The sequence below is a fragment of the Manis javanica genome, chromosome 5 (genome assembly GCF_040802235.1).
Source record: "Manis javanica isolate MJ-LG chromosome 5, MJ_LKY, whole genome shotgun sequence".
NCBI lineage: Eukaryota > Metazoa > Chordata > Mammalia > Pholidota > Manidae > Manis > Manis javanica.
The window spans coordinates 141,503,771-141,526,240 of record NC_133160.1 but is presented as its reverse complement, the minus strand read 5'-3'; the positions used below and the strand labels follow the sequence as shown (position 1 = coordinate 141,526,240).

The window sequence follows — 22,470 nt, the reverse complement described above, 5'->3', positions numbered from 1 at the left end:
ATTACTCATTTCCTATGTCCTCCACCAAAATGTATATTCATTGGAGGGAGTGATTTTTAAAAAGTATAGCAGTGTCCTATGAATGGATCAATAAATACTGAATGCATAAATGAATAATTAAATCTGTCCTCTAACACAAATTTTAAAGTAGGAATGCATCACAAGTAGAATTCTTGTTATTTCTGCTGGTGCTTCCAAACCCTAGTAAAGCAAGAATTTGAAAGAAACAAAGAAGGGTCATAAAAAAGTTGGCTTTTATTTTCATTTTAAAAGGAACAGAAATAACGGTAATTTCACAGATTTGAAGAGTGAAAGTGTGTAGAAATGGAAACAAATTTTTTTGCATTGGCAGAACCCTATATAGTTTGCAGACCACTAGAAAACTGTTACTCCTTCTGCTTTGTATCTCCACTTGAAATTTTTATTCCTTTTGTGGTAGTGCTCTACTTGTTCAATCACTATACTACAGGGTAAGTTCCCTCAGGCAGAAACTGAATTTTACCTGTTTTTCATGCAATGGTTTTCATAGTGTTTTGTAAAGATTAGTAATTCAACAACTACTTGCTTAACTGAACCAAATGTTGAACCTAAGGTGACATTATACAATGATTATGACTGAAAATTTACTGGAAAAGAACTTAGTCTTTAGGAATGAAGAAAAATATACCATCACTGAGATATAAACCCTAAGTACATAAGATTTGATCCCAAAGCACATGGTACAACATTCAATATTAACTAAGTAAATAATTCCTATGTAAACTCTATTAACATTTTGAGCTAAGAAAACTGGAAAGGGAGAAAAATCTCACCTGATCCTCTTTTGCTCTGTCAGGTCACCCTCACTGACCAACATTGCTGATAATAACCGAAGAGTTGAATTGGCAGATTTAGACTGGTTGTTTTTCATACCCAACAGCCACCTTACCAGAAGTTTAATTGCCTGTACCTATAAAATATTAACATGCTAAAAAAAGAAAACAACTTCAAATTCCAATTAAAGGGAAGATTAATTTATGTTAATTAGATTAATGAGACTGCTTAATTGCCAGCAGACATATTTATTAAAGAAGTCTGTAGGATAACAATAAGAATATTTATTCTGTTTAATCTATACCAGGCACTTCTCCTAGAGCTATACATGTATGAACATACTTAATCTCCCAAACAACTCTATGGAAGGTACTCTCATATCCAGCAGATAAGGCAGCTGAGACACATTACCATGATAGGTATCTTGCCCAAGGTCTGGCTCATGAACTTTACGTGGGCAGCTGTCTAAGATTTTCAGATTATTTGAAAATACATTGCTTAAAGAGAACTATTTAAACTATACCAATTATAGTGATTAAAAAGAAAATCAGGCTTTAATACTTTTTGTAGTAATGAAAAACTATTTTGAAGAAACCATCATGTCTGATTCAGTCTTATTTTACATTCTGATAAAAACAGAGGAGATTCCATAGTTTTTTGTGGTAATACTTGGAGGCTTCTACTCAAAAGAGCATTACCAATAAACATGAAAAAACTAGCTGAAGGATACAGTTATTATTTACTGTGTGTATTGACAACTTGGAAAAAGGAATTGATGGAATATACAACTACTATGAAGCTATACAAGGTGAATCATATTATCAAAGAAGATGATAATAAAGAAGACTTGTTTTAAATTCTTAGTTTAAAATTTTTAAAGACTACCACTTTAAAAATAAGCGTTTTTTTAGTACAATTTATATCTATCAAAGATTACCAATTTGAGGACAACTATGTTTTTGCTTACTTAATATTCACATGCTTATAGATAGATAGTGGTGGTGAAGCTAGACCTAAGACGCTTCTAAGGATCAATATTCTACAACAATCTCTGTGTAAAACAGTCTCATTAAAATTGTTTTAGCAGGCAGAAGTTCTACAGAAGATGCTGACATATCTATATATAAATAACTCAATGACAACTATAATTTCTTTGAGAAACACACAACCTCTGATTTTAAAAATAAAGCACATTATTTTAAAAATGCTTATTAGCTTTAAAAAAAAGGGTGTATCTATGAACGGTCATCATTTCAACATAAAAGTTATCAAGAACTATACAAACTTACCTTTGCTAGTACTTCAGGGGAAACTTCTTCATCTGGAGACCACAATTTTCCATTCTTCTCACCTGTTGACTACAGATAATGGAATAAATTTAACTTGTAGAAAGAATTTCAAAGTTTCTCTCATTGAGTTTTTCATGCTGAACAATGCAGTGCTCTAGGAAATCAACAGGAAAAGTCAACAAGTGGAGCATGGAAAAGAACAAAGTCAGAGGACTCAAACTTCCCAATTTTGAAATTTATTACAAATATACAGTAATCAAGGTAGTGTGGCTGGTACTGACATAAACATAGACATATAGACCAATGGCATGAAGTAGAGAACCCAGAAAACTTTCACATACATGGTCACCTGATTTTTTTTTTTTTTTTGAGAGGGCATCTCTCATTGGTCACCTGATTTTTAACAAGGGTGCTAAGAGCAATTATTGTGGAAAGAACAATGTCTTCAACAAATGGTGCTGAAAAAAACTAGATGTCTAAAAGCAGAAGAATGAAGCTGGACTGTTCTCTTATATCATATACAAAAATTAACTAAAAATGGATCAAAGAGCTTGATTATAAGAGCTAAAACTATAAAACTCTTAGAAGATACAGGAAAAAATGATGATGATTTTGGATCTGGCAAACATCTGATAAGGGTCTAATATTCAACATAAAGAATTCTTACAACATAACAACCAAAACAAACAACCTAATTAAAAGTGGGCAAAGTTGGGGGGTGGGGGAGTGGGTGAAATAGGTGAAAGGAATAAAGAGGTATGAATTTCAAATTATAAAATAAACTAGTCTCAGGAATGGAGGTACAGCATACAGAATATAACCAATAATATTGTAATATCTTGGTATTGTAACAGAGTAACTATGCTTAACATGGTAAGCATTTAGTAATGTATATAATTATTGAATCACTATGTTGTTATCTGAAACCAATATAATATTATCAACTATACTTCAATTTAAAAAAGTGGGCAAAGGACTTTGAAAATATAAAGATGATATACAAATGTCCAGTAAACACATGAAGAGTCCTCAATATCATTAGTCATTGGGGAAACACAAATCAAAATAATAAGAACAACTCTGCACATACTAAGATGGCTAGTATCAAAAAACCAGAAAAGAATTAAGTGTTGGCAAAGATGAGGAAAAATTAGAAGCTTTGTGCATTTCCTGTGAGAATGTAAAATGTTAGAAGCCACTGTAGAAAATAGTTTGGCAGTCCCTCAAAAAGTTCAACATAGAATGACCATGTGACCCAGCAATTTCACTCCTAGATATATACCCAAGAGATTTGAAAACAGGGACTCAAATGCTCCTATCAGTACTATTCATATTGTCAAAAGGTGAGAAAAAACCCAAGTGTCCATCAATAATATATACATACTATAACACAAAAGAACTTTGAAACCATTATATCAAGGGAAACAAGCCAGGCAAAAAAGGACAAATATTGCATGATAATACATACCTAGAATAGGCAAACTCATAAAGTGATTAAATAGAATAAAGATTACCAGGGGCTAGGAGGAGGCAATGGGGAATTATTGGTTAATGGATACAGAGTTTCTGTCTGAAATGATAAAGTTCTGGAAATAGTGATGGTTATACAACAATGTGGGTGCATTTACTTTAAGTGGTCGCTTGACTCAGTTGGGAGAGTTATTTGGTTTTCCTTGGTATCTCCCAAATATACAGGAGGTATACATGTCATTAAACTTTTTTTTTTAAACAAAACACCCAAAACAAAAACAAGACTGTGGGTGTATATAATGTAAGTGAACTGTCCACTTAAAATGGTGAAAATGGCAAAGTTTATATTATACATATTATTTTAATCGCAGACCAAAAAAAAAAAGAACCATCTTGAAATCAACGACCAAGTCATCATCTGATGATTAATGCCTTAAATTTCACACTTGTTGCCAGCCATGTCTACTGCCAGTGTAAAGAACAGCATAAATGCGTTGAGTGGGAATGAGACTTTGGCCATCCTCTTCTATCCTTGGTGGATAGGAAAAAGAGGGAGTGCACTAGCAAGTGTCTGTCTTCTTAAGCATGGATACTGAGAGCTCAAAGACTACTGGCCTATGTAGAAGGATTAGGTAAACTGGGTAAGTGAGCACTGCATTTAAAAGTCATCCACAATGATCCAACAGGTAAAAAGATTTCTCTCTCATTCAATAATTCTTTAATTTAGATCCATTTGGTAAAGTAGTGATTTTCTTTTTTTATTGACATAGTCTAATATTAGTTTCAAGTATACAGCACAGTGATTCAACAGTTACCCTTATTATTAAATCCTCATCCCCTCTAGTACGGCTACTATCTGTCAACATAGGAAGATGTTACAGAATCATTGACTATATTGTCCATGCTGTACTACTATCCCTGTGACCAACCTACATTATGATTGAGAATTTTTGTGAGCCTTTATTCCCCTCATCCTCCTCCCACCTACCCACCTCAGTCCCTCCCACATGGTAACCACCAGTCCCTTCTCAGTGTCTATGACTGTACTGCTATTTTGTTCCTTCTGCTTTGCTTTGTATTTATATTCCACAAATAAGTGAAATACTATGATATTTGTCTTTCTCCACCTGACTTATTTCACTGAGCATAATACCCTCTAGATCCATCCATGTTGTTGCAAATGGCAGCATTTCTTTTTATGGCTGAAAAATATTCCATTGTGTATCTCCCACATCTTCTTTATCCATTCATCTACTGATGGACACTTAGGTTGCTTCCATGTCTTGGCTATTGTAAATAATGCGTCAATAAACATAGAGGTACATATCTTTTCAAATCAGGAATTTGTTTTCTTTGGGTAAATTCCTAGAAGTGGAATTACTGGGTCTAATGGTTTTTCTAGTTTTTTGAGGAACCTCTATACCACTTTCCACAGTGGCTGTGCCAATTGATATTCCCACAGTGTATGAGGGTTCCCTTTTCTCCACATCCTCACCAACACTTGTTATTTCTTGTCTTTTGGATTGTGGCCATTCTGACTGGTGTGAGATGATATCTCACTGTGGTTTTGATTTGCATTTCCCTAATGATTAGAGATGGGAGCATCTTTTCATGTGTCTGTTGGCCATCTGTATTTCTTTTTTGGAGAAATATCTGTTCAGGTCCTCTGCCCATTTTTTAATTAGGTTATTTGTTTTTCTGGTGTTGAGTTGTACAAGTTCTTTATATATTTTGGATGTTAACCCCTTATCAGATAAATCATTTACAAATGTATTCTCCCATACTGTATGGTGCCTTTCTGTTCTGCTGATTGTGTAAAGCAGTGATTGCTAATCAAAGGTGTGTTTCAGAAATCACTTGGATAGTCTTCTCAGGCTCTACATTCCTGGTTCCCAACTCAAAGATAATAAATCAGCATGTGCACACACACACACAATTCTGTAACTAAAACAGAATATATAAATTTAATATTAAAACTGCAAAGTAATTATATTTTAAAATACTAGTCAAACACAATTCCACCTACATTTTTTAAAATTTTGATAAAATAGAATTCTAGCATTTCACTAAACTGTTTTTCAAATGTTAGGATAGTAACATCTGACATATTTTTTACTTCATGATTCATTTATCTCATGTTCTCATTTTTTCTTTCTTAAATGTTAAGTTGTAGTAATGGCAACACTGAAGTAAGGATGTCGTTTGGAAATTTAAGTAAATAAATGAGGAGGGAAAATATGTAATTTTAAAAGGAGAGAGGAAGTGGTGGTGTTCTCAAGAGAAAAGGAGAAATGTTTCTGTGATAAACATGAAAACAGTCTTAATCTCTTGATTCTATGTTTAATTAAATAAGAAACTTACCCTGTCATTCATTAGCAGATCTTTCACAATAAAATTTGCTACTACAGATTTCATCGGGGAAGCAAATTGATCTGGTGCTAACATAGAAATGTGGCCCAATGAAACTAATGGAGTTATAAGTTGTTCTGGTACATCAGCATTCAGACTTCTACTGAGTGGCTATAAAAAGAAAGCGGTCAAAATTACCAGTTTGTTTTATAAATATCTAGTCTACAGAAACAGTGAATGTTCCTTAGTCCTTCTGAATTTATCATGCCCAAGCAAATCTATCCTAATGCTATAATTAAAAGTAACTTCAGTTATATTAGACACTCGATTCTTATTTCACCTACTGAAATTTAATAATATTAAAAGAAGGCAGAAGAAAGATAAAAGGAAAAAATGAAGCCCATCTAAAAGGTAGAAATAAAAACAAGAACATTCTGCATCATAAAAAAAGCATTATTTTCAAGCCATCTATAATAGGTTTGCTATGGTGGTGGAATTTTTTGCCCTGTGGGGGCATTTTAAATGACCATGGGCCATAAAATATAAGGGTTCACTGGGTTCTGTTCATCCTGGACCCATTTTATGTTAATAGGTATACCCTTTTAGTAGTGGAATCCGGACAAGGATCATACATAAGGAATCACAAACAGTACTAATTTTTAGGAGGATTGTCAGGTACTTTAAACTAGGTGGTGCAAAGTCATCTACTAATACTTTCTGAGGATAAATGGATCACTCAGCCAATAAAGCTAAAATTAAGTAAAATGTTCTACCACAAACACACAAAATATCTTTCCATATGTAATATTTGAACATGTAATCTTATTTAAAAGCTAGCAATACACTGCTGATTTAAACAGTCCCTGTTCCCACAGAATTTATACTTTAGACTGAGTCTAAAAAGCTAAAAAAAAATCCTATCTTCAATCTTTATCAAACCACAAGCATGAAAATAAAAATCAAGATAAATACAACTTATACATTTTATATACCTCAAAAATCTGTGCAAGTTGGACTTCTTTATTTGTGAATATGGCATGTATACAGTGAACAGCCTGTTTTGCTTGGTGTGGAGTACCTCTCTTGGCTTTCTGATGTAAAATAGGAATTAACGTCCTGCAAAAAATAATAATCATAGTTAAAAAAAAAAAAGCCCATGAACTACAAGTAGGTTTTTTGGTTGTCTCCTACTCTCTCCCCATAACTATTTCGATGTTTGCTGACAGAGAAGCATCTCTTAAAAATTACCTGATCTAGAGAAAGATTTAAAGCTCCTTTTTTATCTCCAAGAAGAATACAAGAAAAAAGGATACTTAAGGAGAATTTTCATTTTAAAATCCACCTCATGAATATGGAGAAATAAGCCACGCTTAATTTATAATCTAAAACTTGCCCCATGCCATACTTTTACTTTATCTTCTAATTAGGTATTCTTAATTTTCCACTTCCCTTTCATAATCCCCTTCAGTTATTTTAAAACAGCCATGGGAAAAATGTAGCAAAAAGGCCAAGTTTTACAAAAAAGATGAAAGGATCACAGCAGTGAAAAAAAGTATGTAAGATACAGACACATACATATTGATAGAAGAGTAATAAAGACATCTAACAGTTACTGAGTGCTTGTGCCAAGCACCATTCTAAGTGTTTTTTATATAGATTAGTTCAACTAATCCACACAATCACCCAAAGAGGACTATTATATTTACTAAACAGATGAGAAAACTAGAGCACAAAAATATTATTTATTTAAGCTTCTTAAGATGACACACAGGAAATAGTGGAGCTGGGATTTGAAGATAAGCATTTCTGTTCCAAAACCCATTGCTTTTAACCTCTATACCGACATTGTAGATTAAAGTAAACAATCTGTACTATAGAAATACAAATTACGGTCTTAAAGCATTAAATGTTGATGGTATGGGAAAACAATAACTAGAATGAAGAAAACAGCATGTTTGTGTTGACCATAAAAACATAGGCATGCACAAATAGACAAAACATTCATAAAAATACATATATCAAAATGTTAATAGTGACCTTTTTTCTTTACATTTTCTAAAGTTTCAGATTTTACAATGAACATCTAAGTTTTTTCTCATAAGAAGAAAATTTATGAGGCAAAATGAAAATTCAAGGAAAGATACCTGTCACATTTAATGCAATGGTGGCAAAGGGCCCTCTTATGATAATGGGGGGCTGGACATTAAGAGAAATACCCAGACCCCAGGTCATACACCACCTCAAAAAACTTGAATATATGCTCGTCAGTATAAGTCTGATTTGATTTTTATGAATATGTCACATTTCCCTCCACGCTGGTTTGGAATTTTGAGAGGGATCTCCATGCCCAAACAGCCTCTTGACTGAGCACTGTTTTAAGTCTTTCTTTCACAAACTCACTTATCAAACTAACAGCTCTTATAAACAATACATGTACACTAAGTTACAAATGAAATTACAGTGATCAAGTTGTTAACTGTATTATTAATTCTTCTATTCGAATGACACATAAACTAATGTTTTTCCTTGTTTTTCTAGTTTGCTCTAATGCAGTGATGCTATTAAGATTATAGTGAGGTCTGCAGTGATGTCCTTTTCTGCTTTTTAGTGATTCTCTCCTTCCGTCCGCAATAGTCTTAAGAATAAGGGGTTTTATTCTTTGTGTCGAAAGTTAACTCTTCCACCTATATCTATTTTTCCACCACTTCCTTTGGGATCGACTCCTTTAAAAATAAATTCTTTACCTTAAACAATGTATATATTTTTCTACCTTAAACAACTCACCCGAAACTTTATCCTACTATGTCAATGATTTCTTTTCTATAAAGTACAAATTTAAAGATTATCATCTCTCGACTATAAACTCCTTGAAAGCAGGGACTGAATGTGTAATTCTTCTATATTAGCCAATAAAGTATTTCTAATGAAGAGAATTCAATAAATATCCAATTCCTTCTCATATTAAATTATCCATTCACAAATTTAGTAAATCTTTAGGAGCCCTCTGGTCCTGTTATTACCCTGTGAGGAAAAACTGGTTTGATTTAGATCAGCACTGAACTATTTGCATATACCCTGAACATATGATTCAATAGCTATTACAATTTGTTCTTCCTTCAAAAGGTATCTCCCACATCATATATTTAAATATAAATTCTCAGCACAAGTTTGATCCTAAGGCAACCTCTTTAAGATGCCAAAGTGAAAATACCAAAATGAACTTCATTCTTTTTTTTTTCCCTTTTTCTTTTCTTTAAAGGTACTTCATTCTTATCAGGAAAACAGAGGTAATCTAGAGGGAGAGATCAAAACAATAAAAGCACCGCTGCCAACAACCAAGCAACTAATAAAATATTTTATATTACACACATTACTTGATTTTCCCATTCTTTGGTGAAAATGAAGGTAGTAGCTATTGAATTTTTATAACCCAGTTAGGAAGAAAACGGTGAACATACATAGATTAGGAAGATCTATTAATCACAAATTCTAAATTCTATAACTTTTGATCATTAATATTTTTAAATCATTTAGTTATAAACAGAGTTTCAGTTTGCTCTTCTGTCTATATTCTAATGGTGGGGGAGGAGTGTGAGGCAGAGAAAGGATGAAACAAAGGATACAGAAAAGCAGCTTCTAAGTAAAAGTTATCTTTCTTCTCTCCTGTCTTCCTACATAAAAGGGAAACAATGAACTCTATGGTTCCCACATTAGAAACCTAGTGTGTTTACTACTAGATAAAAAATACTCACGATCGTATCTGGGGTAAGTCTGTTTCTATTTTGTGGCCTGTGTTTCTAAAAATCTGTATAGCAGCTTCTGCTACCTTGTCATCTTCCATTCTGAGGCACTGTAACAGGGACTCATATGTCTCTGCAGAGTGGAACGAGGTAGGATGTGTGAAAGACAGAACCTGGAGAAATAGATACAACTTTAGAAGTACAGACAATGGTTTTAATCCATTAAAAGAAGTTAATTATTTTCTACTATAAATTTAAAATTATGGGCTGCATATGCTAGTTACACAGAATAAAGATCATATCTCAAAGCCTCCCTTACAGTTAGCTGTGGCTAATGAGACATTAACAGAAGTACTGTGCAGCAGATTCCTTAAGACAGCTGATATGCAGCCTTTGCCCAATTTTCTTCTTCACCTCTTTGTCTATTCTGATACTGGAAATGCAGAAAATGTGACTTTTTTTTAATGGAGTGTGATATTGTGATGTGAACAAAATGCTAAAACAGATCTTTACTTCAGTAGCAAAATGATAGATACTCTTATCAGGAAATAAGAAATCTATAACAAAAAGTTCACTCATAAAATCTAAATAAGGAAGTCATTATTATGAAATTTTAATCATGATTACAAACATAAATAATTATTCCTTTATTTATTATGACATAAGTCCCAGTCTATCCTTAAGTTACTATAGCAAGTTAGATATAACATGTCTACAAAGTTCACCTTCCATTAAGTGGAAAAAATTTAGTTAGTATTATATTTAGAAATAAGGGCTAAAAGTGGAGAAGCAGGGAGACAGAGGAATGGAGTATGAAGTTATCATTAACTTATTATAAGCACTTATTTAATGGGTTATAAGTGGCGAGATTGTTTCATTTGGTGAGGCTTACAGAGGTAATGTTTACCTGTAAGATTTTCATTTATACAAAACGGATAAATTTGAAAAACAGAATTGAACCAATTAAAAATGTTTATCTTAAAGATTTCACTCTTGAAACTATTTAAAACTCCATTATTAAAATATAATTAATTAAAATCTTTCTCATGAAACATCATATTAATTCTTTCCATGAAATGACATTTAAGACCATTCCAATACAATCTCACGCTCTCTTTTCCAACGTCCACTGCACTGATTTGTCTCTGCTTCCTTAGTTTGTATGTTGTAGTGGTCTAAATATTTCTGCCTTCAATTTCTTCTCTCTTACTCCATCCAATGAAAGCTGTCGTATCATATCAAAAGCCAGGTTAAAAGACCTGATAAAAAAAACCTTTCTGGCCCAATGGCACTCCACAATCTGGAACCAACCTTTTCTCCCATTACTCCCCAAAGCAAGTCCTTTTCTCTAGTCAGGCTAGACTCCCAGTGATTCCTAAAATATGCTTAGAATTATTCTCTTTGACTATTCTGTGTTTCCCCTAGACACAGTGGCAGTTTATCCACAAAGTCCTTCCTACTCAATTCTCTGAGTTCTTTGGTGTCTATTATGATTATCAATTGTTTAAAAATTCCTGGCCAGACAGATGCTGTCATATAATAATTCTTACTACCCAAGATGCCAAGTTCACTGACAGGTAAGACTAAATCATTTAGCACATATTGTTAAAACATAGCAGGCATTGTTAATGAGAAATGAAACAGCCAAAACACCCAAAAATTATAATGTAAAATAATTACATTATAAAGTTAAAAAACATATTTTTATAAAATACGGTTTCCACCACATATTTTTAATTTTGTGAATAGATTCCAATGAAATAAAGCCTGAGTCTTAGACATTTTTATGGGAATTCAAATTATGACTGCAAAAATGCATGGAGACAAAATTGTTTCAAAGATACCTTAAGGAGTTCAAGTCCTGAACGAATAGCTGTATCTGGACTTACACCCTCCTCTTCATCATCTGCTGTCCCCTCTATTGATTTATTCATTAGTTTTACCAGTGCACTATTAAAACAAGAAAATCTAAATTAGTAACACTACTAGATTAGTAACTGTATCCTAATTGCATTGTGGCAAAACATATACAGAATATAAATATCATATTCATATAACATTTTCAGGGCAGGAGGAGGGAGAAGTTACTTTGTGATTTTTTTTGCTCTGTACTTTACAGCTAAGCTTACTTATAGTTTATCCCCCCTTCCTCAAACTCAATGCCTAATAACTAGTGAAAAACAACAAAACTAAAATTGAATGATACATATGCTAGAAGTGTATTTATATAAGTACAAGCAATTTAATATTAATTTCCATATATAAAGAGATCATTTACAATTTTAAGAAAAACATTAAGATGGCACCTGCTAAATGGACAAATGACAATTCACTAAAACAGTCAATAAATAAGGACAAAGGCATTACATTAATTACTGGTAATTAAATTATGGAATCAGTAATTTCATTCCTAGAAACATATACCAAAAAAGCAACTCATCAGAAGCACATTATATTCATTAACAGAATTATCAACTAAAAACTGTTCACTTGTTCAATATTATAGAATTCGTTTTTCAAACATACTTAACCACCAGAAAATGGAATAATACCTGGTTAATAAAAATCACAGTGTGTAACAACAGGTACTATTTTAAGTAAAAACAGATGTGATTTTTGGTTTTGGGACTTGGTTTCATCATCAATAAACTGAAGAAAACACTACCTTGTTTTTAGGATGTTAAATTATAGCACATGGCCCAGTATACAGCAAATATTCAATAACTGGAAGCTTATCATACATATTTTAGGTTAATTTTTTCCCTTTGATAACATGCACATTTTAGTGAAATTATTAATGCACAATAAAGTGAAATTTAAGTACAACATATGTATTATCATAGATGTTGAAATTTTAACCACTTTTAGTACTTTCATTTCCCCTTTAACATCACAAAAATAAAAAACTCCATCAATATCTTCAATGGGCAGAAAAATATTTTTTAAAAACAAATTGGATAGTGTGTGTGTATAAACGTTAACTTGAAACATAATTTATATACCCACCTATTCACCTATTTAAAAGGTGTAATTCAATGGTTTTTAGTGTATTCACAAGGTTGTGCAACCATTACCACTATCTAATATTAGATTTCACTCCTGTTCTCAAACAAATCCCTTCTCCATTAGGAGTCACTCCTTATTCACCAACACCTCCTCCAGCCCTATGCATCTCGATTTAGTTTCTGCTGTTACCTATGTGCCTACTTTGAACAATTCATGTAAATGGAATCATATAAGATATAGTCCTTTTATGACTCCTTTCACTTAGCATACTGTTTTGAGGTACACACTGTAGCATTTATCAGTATTTCATTCAACTTAATTCTGATTAATGCTCCAGTGTAGGCATACAAGACTATTTATCCATTTGTCAGTTGACGGGAGATTTGAGGGGTTTCTACTTTTCGGCTATTATGAATAATGTTGCTATAAACATTCACATTATAGGTTTTACATGGAAATATATTTTCATTTCTTTTGGGCAAATATATAGGAATGGAATTGCCAAGTCATATGGTAAATCTAAGTTTAACTTTTTGAGGAACTGCCAAACTGTTTTCCACAGAAGCCCCACCATTTTACATTTACCAGCAATAAATAAATGGGTTCCAATTTATCCATGTCCTTGCCGAATCATCAGTTTTTTTATTATAGCTATACTAGTGGGTATAAAGTGGTGTCATATTGTGGTGTGTGTGTATGTATATACACACACACACACACACACGTATATATATATATATATATATATATATATATATATATATATAAAACATTGCCATCTCCACAAAAAATTTGCCTTATACTCCTTCTTTGATCACTCCCCTTTTCCTACCCTGACAATCATTGAGCTCATTTCCATCACTATAATTTTACCTTTTCTAGAATTTCATATATTTTGTGTCTGATATATATATTTTTTGGTATCACTAATCTACAATTACATGAGGAAAATTATGTTTACTAGACTCCCCCATCACCAAGTCCCCCCCACATATCCCATTACAGTCACTGTCCATCAGCATGGTAAGATGCTACAGTCACTACTTTTGTGTTGTACAGCCCTCCCCGTGCCCACCCCCCACATTATACATGCTAATCATAATGCCCCCTTTCTTTTTCCCCTCGCTTATCCCTCCGTTCCCACCCATCCTCCCCTGTCCCTTTCCCTTTGGTAACTGTTATTCCATTCTTGGTTCTGTGATTCTGCTGCTGTTTTGCTCCTTCAGATTTTTTCTCTGTTGTTATACTCCGAGGATGAGTGAAATCATTTATACTTATCTTTCTCCACCTGGTTTATTTCACTGAGCATAATACCCTCTAGCTCCATCCATGTTGTTGAAAATGGTAGGATGTTTTCTTCTTATGGCTGAATAATATCCCATTGTGTGTATGTACCACATCTTCTTTATACATTCTTCTACTGATAAACATTTAGGTTGCTTCCATTTCTTGGCTATTGTGAATAGTGCTGCTATAAACATAGGAGTACATCTGTCTTTTTCAAACTGGGCTGCTGCATTCTTGGGGTAAATTCCTAGGAGTGGAATTCCTGAGTCGAATGGTATTTCTATTTTGAGTTTTTTGAGGAACCTCCATACTGCTTTCTACAATGGTTGAACTAATTTACATTCCCACAAGCAGTGCAGGAGGGTTCCCTTTTCTATGCAACATCACCAACATTTGTTGTTGTTTGTCTTTTGGATGGTGGTGATCCTTACTGGTGTGAGGTGATATCTCATTGTAGTTTTAATTTGCATTTCTCTGATGACAAGCGATGTGGAGCATCTTTTCATGTGTCTGTTGGCTTTCTGAATTACTTCTTTGGAGAACTGTCTGCTCAGTTCCTCTGCCCATTTTTTAATTGGATTATTTGCTTTTTGTTTGTTGAAGTGTGCGAGCTCTTTATATATTTTGGATGTCAACCCCTTATCGTATACGTCATTTATGAATATATTCTCCCATACTGTAGCATGGCTTTTTCCTCTATTGGTGGTGTCCTTTGCTGTACAGAAGCTTTTCAGCCTGATATAGTCCCACTTCTTTATTTTTGCTTTTGTTTCCCTTATCCGGGGAAATATGTTCATGAAGAAGTTGCTCATGTTTATGTCTAAGAGATTTTTGCCTATATTTTTTTCTAAGAGGTTTATGGTTTCATGACTTACATTCTAATCTTTGATCCATTTCAAATTTACTTTTGTGTATGGGGTTAGACAATGAACCAGTTTCATTCTCTTACATGTAGCTGTCCAGTTTTGCCAGCACCATCTGTTGAAGAGGCTGTCATTTTCCCATTGTATGTCCATGGCTCCTTTATCATATATTAATTGACCGTATGTTTGTGTTAATATCTGGACTCTCTATTCTGTTCCACTGGTCTGTGGCTCTGTTCTTGTGCCAGTACTAAATTGTCTTGATTACTGTGGCTTTGTACTAGAGCTTGAAATTGGGAAGTGAGATCCCCCACTGCTGTATTCTTCCTTCTCACGATTGCTTTGGCTATTTGGGGTCTTTTGTGGTTCCATATGAATTTTAAAACCATTTGTTCCAGTTTACTGAAGAATGCTGTTGGTAGTTTGACAGGGATTGAATCGAATCTGTAGATTGCTTTAGGCAGGATGGCCATTTTGACAATATTAATTCTTCCTAGCCAAGAGCATGAGATGACTTTCCATTTGTTAGTGTCCTCTTTAATATCTCTTAAGTGTTGTGGAATTCACATATAAATCAAGTATAAAAATCAAATGAATAATATCTGACTTGACTGTTTATAGTTCATGATGTGTAAACAAAACCGAAAGTTTCTGTGAAAGGAGTGCCCTTGCATTGTTCACCATGTAAGACCTTGCTCACCATGTAAAAATTTGTTATGCTTCAGAAGATTGGAGACTGTTGAGAGTAAGGCTTGTGGTTGATTTATGATTGTGTATTGAGTCTCCTAGACAAAATTTATTGTTGTTGATAACCATTTGATCAATAAATATGACAGGTGCCCTCTCAGCACCACTCTTGCACTGTTAAGCCTTGAGTCCTCTGGCTGGTCCTTTCAGATCTTCGATATCTCATCGCATCTCCTCCCTTATCTGCAGGTCAAAAGCAGGGGGAGACCAGTAAGTGTCTTGTAGTTTTCAGGGTATAGGTCTTTCACTTCCTTGGTTAGGTTTATTCCTAGGTATTTTACTCTGATGCAATTGTGAATGGAATTGTTTTCCTGATTTCTCTTTCTACTAGTTCATTGTTAGTGTAAAGGAATAAACAGATTTCTGTGTATTAATTTTGTATCCTGCAACTTTGCTGCATATAGGTATTAGTTCTAGTAGTTTTGGAGTGGAGTCTTTGGGGTTTTTTATCTACAATATTATGTCATCTGCAAATAGTGACCGTTTGACTTCTTTACCAAGCTGGATGCTTTGTATTTCTTTGTATTGCCTGATTGCCATGGCTTGGACCTCCAGGACTATGTTGAATAACAGTTGGAAGAGTGGGCATCCCTGTCTTGTTCCCCACCTTAGAGGAAAAGCTTTCAGCTTCTCGCTGTTAATAAGTATGATGTTGGCTGTGGGTTTGTCATGTATGGCCTTTATTATGTTGAGGTACCTGCCCTCTATACCCATTTTGTTGAGAGTTTTTATCATGAATGGATGTTGGATTTTGTCCAATGCTTTTTCAGCATCTATGGAGATGATCATATGATTTTTGTCTTTCTTTTTGTTGATGTGGTGGATGATGGTGATGGATTTTCGAATGCTGTACCCTCCTTGCATCCCTGGGATGAATCCCACTTGGTCATGGTGTATGATCCTTTTGATGTATCTTTTGATGTATTTCTGAATTCGGTTTGCTCATATCTTGTTGAGTATTCATCAGGGATATTGGTCTGTAATTTTCTTTTTTGGTAGGGTCTTTGCCTGGTTTTGGTATTAGGGTGAAGTAGGCTTCATAGAATGACTTTGGGAGTATTCCCTCCTCTTCTATTTTTTGGAAAACTTTAAGGAGAATGGGATTTATATCTTCTTCTCTGTATGTCTGATAAAATTCTGAGATAAATCCATCTGGCCCAGGGGTTTTGTTCTTAGGTAGTTTTTTGATTACCGCTTCAATTTCTTTGCTGGTAATTGGTTTGTTTAGATTTTGTGTTTCTTCCTTGGTCAGTCTTGGAAGGTTGTATTTTTCTAGGAAGTTGTCCATTTCTTCTAGGTTTTCAGCTTGTTAGCATATAGGTTTTCATAGTAGTCTCTAATAAATCTCTGTATTTCTGCTGGGTCTGTCGTGATGATTCCTTTCTCATTTCTGATTCTGTTGATGTGTGTTGATTCTCTTTTTCTCTTAATAAGTCTCGCTAGAGGCTTATCTATTTTGTTTATGTTCTCAAAGAACAGGTCTTGGTTTCATTAATTTTTTTCTATTGTTTTATTCTTTTCAATTTTATTTATTTCTTCTCTGATCTTTATTATGTCCCTCTTTCTGATGACTTTGGGCCTCATTTGTTCTTCTTTTTCCAGTTTCAATAATTGTGACTTCAGAGTATTCATTTGGGATTGTTCTTCCTTCTTCAGATAGGCTTGGATTGCTATATACTTTCCTCTCAGAACTGCCTTTGCTGCATCCCATAGAAGTTGGGGCTTTGTGCTGCTGTGTCATTTGTTTCCATATATTGCTTGATCTCTATTTTAATTTGGTCATTGATCCATTGATTATTTAGGAGCATATTCTTCAGCCTCCATGTGTTTGTGAGCCTTTTTGTTTTCTTTGTACAATTTATTTCTAGTTTTATGCCTTTGTGGTCTGAGAAGTTGGTTGGTAGAATTTCAGTCTTTTTGAATTTACTGAGGCTCTTTTTGTGGCCTAGTATGTGGTCTATTCTGGAAAAAGTTCCATGTGCACTTGAGAAGAATGTGTATCCTCCTACTTCTTGGTGTAGAGTTCTGTAGATGTAGGTCCATCTGTTCTAGTGTGTAGTTCAGTGCCTCTGTGTCCTTACTTATTTTCTGTCTGGTGGATCTGTCCTGTGGAGTGAGTGGTGTGTCGAAGTCTCCTAAAATAAATGCATTGCATTCTATTTCTTCCTTTAATTCTGTTAGTATTTGTTTCACGTATGTCAGTACTCCTGTATTGGGTGCATAAAAATTTATAATGGTTATATCCTCTTGTTGGACTGATCCCTTTATCATTATGTGATGTCCTTCTTTATCTCTTGTTACTTACTTTGTTTTGAAGTCTATTTTGTCTGACACAAGTACTGCAGCACCTGCTTTTTTCTCCCTATTGTTTGCATGAAATACCTTTTTCCATTCCTTGACTTTTAGTCTGTGCATGCATTTGGGTGGGTTTGAGGTGAGTCTCTTGTAAGCAGCATATAGATGGGTCTTGCTTTTTTATCCATTCTATTACTCTGTGTCTTTTGATTGGTGCATTCAGTCCATTTACATTTAGGGTGATTAAAATTGAAAGATGTACTTCCTGCCATTGCAGGCTTTAGATTCGTGGTTATCAAAGGTTCAAGGGTAGATTCTTTACTATCTGTCTAACTTAACTCACTTATTAGCTATTAAAAACACAGTCTGATTCTTTATTTCTCTCCCTTCTTATTCTTATTCCTCCATTCTTTATGTTAGGTGCTTTATTCTGTACTCTTTTGTGCTTCCTTTGTCTACTTTTATGAATAGCTGATTTCATTTTTTGCCTTTACTTAGTATTTGGTTGGTCTGCTTTCTTTGCTGTGGTTTTATTTTGTCTGGTGATGTCTATTTGGCCTTAGGAGTGCTTCCATCTAGAGCAGTCCCTTTAAAACATTCTGTATAGGTGGTTTGTGGGAGGCAAATTCCCTCAACTTTTGCTTGTCTGGGAATTGTTTAATCCCTCCTTCATATTTAAATGATAATCGTGCTGGATATAGTATCCTTGCTTCAAGGCCCTTCTGTTTCATTGCATTAAATATATCATGCCATTCTCTTCTGGCCTGTAGGGTTTCTGTTGAGAAGTCTGATGATAGCCCAATGGGTTTTCCTTTGTAGGTGACCTTTTTTTTTCTGTCTTCCTTTAATACTCTGTCCTTGTCTTTGATCTTTGCCACTTTAGTTATTATATCATCTTGTTGTTGTTCTCCTTGGGTCCCTTGTATTTGGAGATCTGTGTGCTTCCATAGTCTGAGCGACTGTTTCATCCCCCAGTTTGGGGAAGTTTTCAGAAATTATTTCTTCAAAGACACTTTCTATCCCTTTTTCTCTCTCTTCTTCTTCTAGTACCCCTATAAAGTGAATATTGTTCCGTTTGGATTGGTCACACATTCTCTTAATATTCTTTCATTCCTGGAGATCCTTTAATCTCTCTCCTCCTTTTCTCTGATTTCTATTCCATTAACAGTCTCTTATACCTCATCTAGTCTGCTCTTAAGTCCTTCCAGAGATTGTTTTATTTCTGTATTCTCCCTCCTGACTTGATCCCTTAGCTCTTGCATGTTTCTCTGTAGGTCCATCAGCATGGTTATGACCTTTATTTTGAATTATTTCAGGGAGATTGGTTATATCTATCTCCTCAGGCCCTGTCTCGGGGACTGTCTGGGTAATTCTAGACTGGACCAAATTCTTCTGCCTTTTCATGGCAATAGAGGTAGTCGTAGGCCGGTGGCATGTGTGTCAGCTAGGAGAACAAACTCCCTTCCTGCTTGCTGGTCGCCTTACCCTTCACCGCTGCCTGTGTTGGTTACCCACACACCAGGAGCAGCCTCCAGGTTAATCCCAAGCCACCGTGGGTGGGGCAGCTGGCGGGTTCCCCAGAGCCCTGCAGGGAGTGGCAGGCATGCGATGTGTGTTCTCCTGCGAGAACGGTGCCCCTTCATGCCTTGCCCCAGCTTCCTTTGCATGCACTTGGCAGCTGCACGCCAGCAGGGGGCCTCTGGGTCTGGCCTGGGTGGCTGTACACTGGGAGGAGACTCTGGGCGGTTGCTGTGGGTGTGGCTGCTCTACGGCTGCTCAGCCACTGTGGCGGGCCGTGCCAGCAGGGAAATGTATGGCAGGCTGCTTATCACTGTGAGGGGTTTCAGAGCTGCATTGCCACCCAGGGGGCTGAGGCGCATGAAGTACCTCAGGATTCCCAGCTTTCTGGGCTGAGTGTGCATGGACAATTCCGTCCAGCTGTGAAGCCCCTGTCCCTTAAGACTTTCAGAAAGCACTCGCTTTTCTTTTGTCCCAGGGGAGCTGGCTGCAGGGACCCACTCGCAGATTTTATTTTTCCATTTCCCTAATATCCAGCACAGCATGCAATGTGTGTCTGCACTCCTGGTGAGGATTACTAGGGCTGGTTATTCAGCAGTCCTGCGCTTCCACTCCCTCCCCACTCTGACTCCTTTCCTCCTGCCAGTGAGCTGGGGTGGGGGGAGTGTTCGGGTCCCACCATGTTGTGGCTTGTATCTCACACCCTTTGTGAGATGCTGAGTTCTCGCAGATGTAGGTGTAGCCTAGCTATTGTACTGTATCTTCTGGTCTCTCTTTTAGGAACAGTCGTATTTGTTGTATTTTCAAAAATATATATGGTTTTGGGAGGAGATTTCCGCTGCCCTACTCATGCAGAACTATTACACTGTATAGCTATACTGCCGTATGTTTATCCAACTACCAATTGATGGACTTTTGGGTGTTTTGAGCTTAAAGATACAAATAAAGCTGCTACAAGCAGTTAAGTATAAGTCTTTATGGGAATTTATGTTTTTTTCGTTTCTATGTTTTTAAGGCAAATTTCTAGTATTGGGATTCCTGAGTTGTATAATAATTTTTTTATATTAAAGAACTTGGTGGCCGGAGCCAGGATGGCAGCGTGAGTAGAGCAGCGGAAATCTCCTCCCAAAACCACATATATCTATGAAAATATAAAAAAATACAACTCTTCCTAAAATAGAGACCAGAGGACACAGGACAACATCCAGACCACATCCACACCTGCAAGAACCCAGTGCCTCGCGAAGGGGGTAAGATACAAGCCCCAGCCCGGCGGGACCCGAGCACCCCTCCCCCTGGCTCCTGGCGGGTGGAGAGGAGTCATCAGGGAGGGAGAGAGAGCGCAGGACTGCTGAACACCCAGTCCCAGGATTCCGGACCACAGCGCAGACACAGTGCATGTGTGGGGTCCTGGATACTAGGGAAACAGGGCGGCAGGACCGGTGAGCAGGTGCCTGAGGCCGACGCCAGAGAACAAAGAAACAGGAGCATTTTTTTTTTTTTTTGGCGAGTGCTTTTTGGAAGCCTTAAAGGGACAGGGACCCCAATACTAGGGAAACAGGGCAGCAAGACTGGTGAGCAGGTGCCTGAGACCGGCGCCTGAGGACAAAGAAAATCGTGCGTTTTTCCCTTTTCTTTGGCGAGTGCTTTTAGGAAGCCTTAAAGGGACAGGGACCCTAATATTAGGGAAACAGGGCAGCAAGACCGGTCAGCGGGTGCCTGAGACCAGCGCCTGAGGACAAAGAAAAACGCGCGTTTTTCCCTTATTTTTTTTCTCTTTTGTTATTGCGGCTGTTGTTTTGGTTTGGAGAGTGCTTTTTGGAAGTCTTAAAGGGGCAGGACAGGACACTTAGCCCAGCGGCAGGGAATCTGGGGATCTCTGGGCACTCTAACCCCCTGGGCAACAGGGAGCACAGAGGCCCCTTACAGAGATAAATAGCCTCCCGGCTGCTCCCCCTCCAACGGGGCTCCACCATTTTGGAGGACCAGCCCCAGCCAGGCCACGCCCACAGCAACAGCGGAGATAAACTCCAAACCAACCGGGCAGGTAGCTGAAGCCCTGTCTGCGCACAGCTACCAAGCATAAGCCACTAGAGGTCGCTATTCTCCCAGGAGAGGAAGGCCACAAACCAACAAGAAGGAAAGCTCTCCCAGCTGTCACTCGTACCAGCTCTGCAAACTATCTCTATCACCATGAAAAGGCAAAACTACAGGCAGACAAAGATCACAGACAGAACACCTGAGAAGGGGACAGACCTAACCAATCTTCCTGAAAAAGAATTCAAAATAAAAATCATGAACATACTGACGGAGATGCAGAGAAAAATGCAAGAGCAATGGGATGAAGTCTGGAGGGAGATCACAGATGTCAGGAAGGAGATCACAGAAGTGAAACAAACCATGGAATGATTTATAACCAGAATGGATAAGATGCAAGAGGCCATTGAAGGTATAGAAACCAGAGAACAGGAACGTATAGAAGCTGACATAGAGAGAGATAAAAGGATCTACAGGAATGAAACAACACTAAGATAACTATGTGACCAATCCAAAAGGAATATTATTATAGGGGTACCAGAAGAAGAAGAAAGAGGAAAAGGGATAGAAAGTCTCTTTGAAGAAATAATTGCTGAAAACTTCCCCAAACTGGGGGAGGAAATAATAGAACAGACCATGGAAATACACAGAACCCACAATAGAAAGGATACAAGGAGGACAACACCAAGACACATAATAATTAAAATGGCAAGGATCAAGGACAAGGAAAGAGTTTTAAAGGCAGCTAGAGAGAAAAAGGTCACCTATAAAGGAAAACCCATCAGGCTAACATCAGACTTCTCGACAGAAACCCTACAGGCCAGAAGAGAATGGCATGATATATTTAATGCAATGAAACAGAAGGGCCTTGAACCAAGGATACTGTATCCAGCACGATTATCATTTAAATATGATGGTGGGATTTACCAATTCCCAGACAAGCAAAAGCTGAGGGAATTTGCTTCCCACAAACCACCATTACAGGGCATCTTACAGGGACTGCTCTAGATGGGAGCACTCCTAAAAAGAGCACAGAACAAAACACACAACATATGA

General features: G+C 36.3%; 1 protein-coding gene across 3 annotated transcripts in view; it reads right to left on the bottom strand.

Moving 5' to 3' along the window:
• PDS5A (PDS5 cohesin associated factor A) overlaps positions 1–22,470 on the bottom strand; it is a 140,598-nt gene that overhangs the window by 24,737 nt on the left and 93,391 nt on the right. For all 3 annotated transcript variants that reach the window (XM_037002743.2, XM_037002745.2, XM_073237725.1), the window contains 6 exons: positions 11,506–11,611; positions 9,674–9,834; positions 6,914–7,037; positions 5,934–6,092; positions 2,103–2,171; positions 813–949 (listed from right to left, as the gene is read on the bottom strand). In XM_037002743.2, the coding sequence (XP_036858638.1) occupies positions 813–949; positions 2,103–2,171; positions 5,934–6,092; positions 6,914–7,037; positions 9,674–9,834; positions 11,506–11,611 (756 nt within the window). The remainder of the gene's footprint in view (positions 1–812; positions 950–2,102; positions 2,172–5,933; positions 6,093–6,913; positions 7,038–9,673; positions 9,835–11,505; positions 11,612–22,470) is intronic.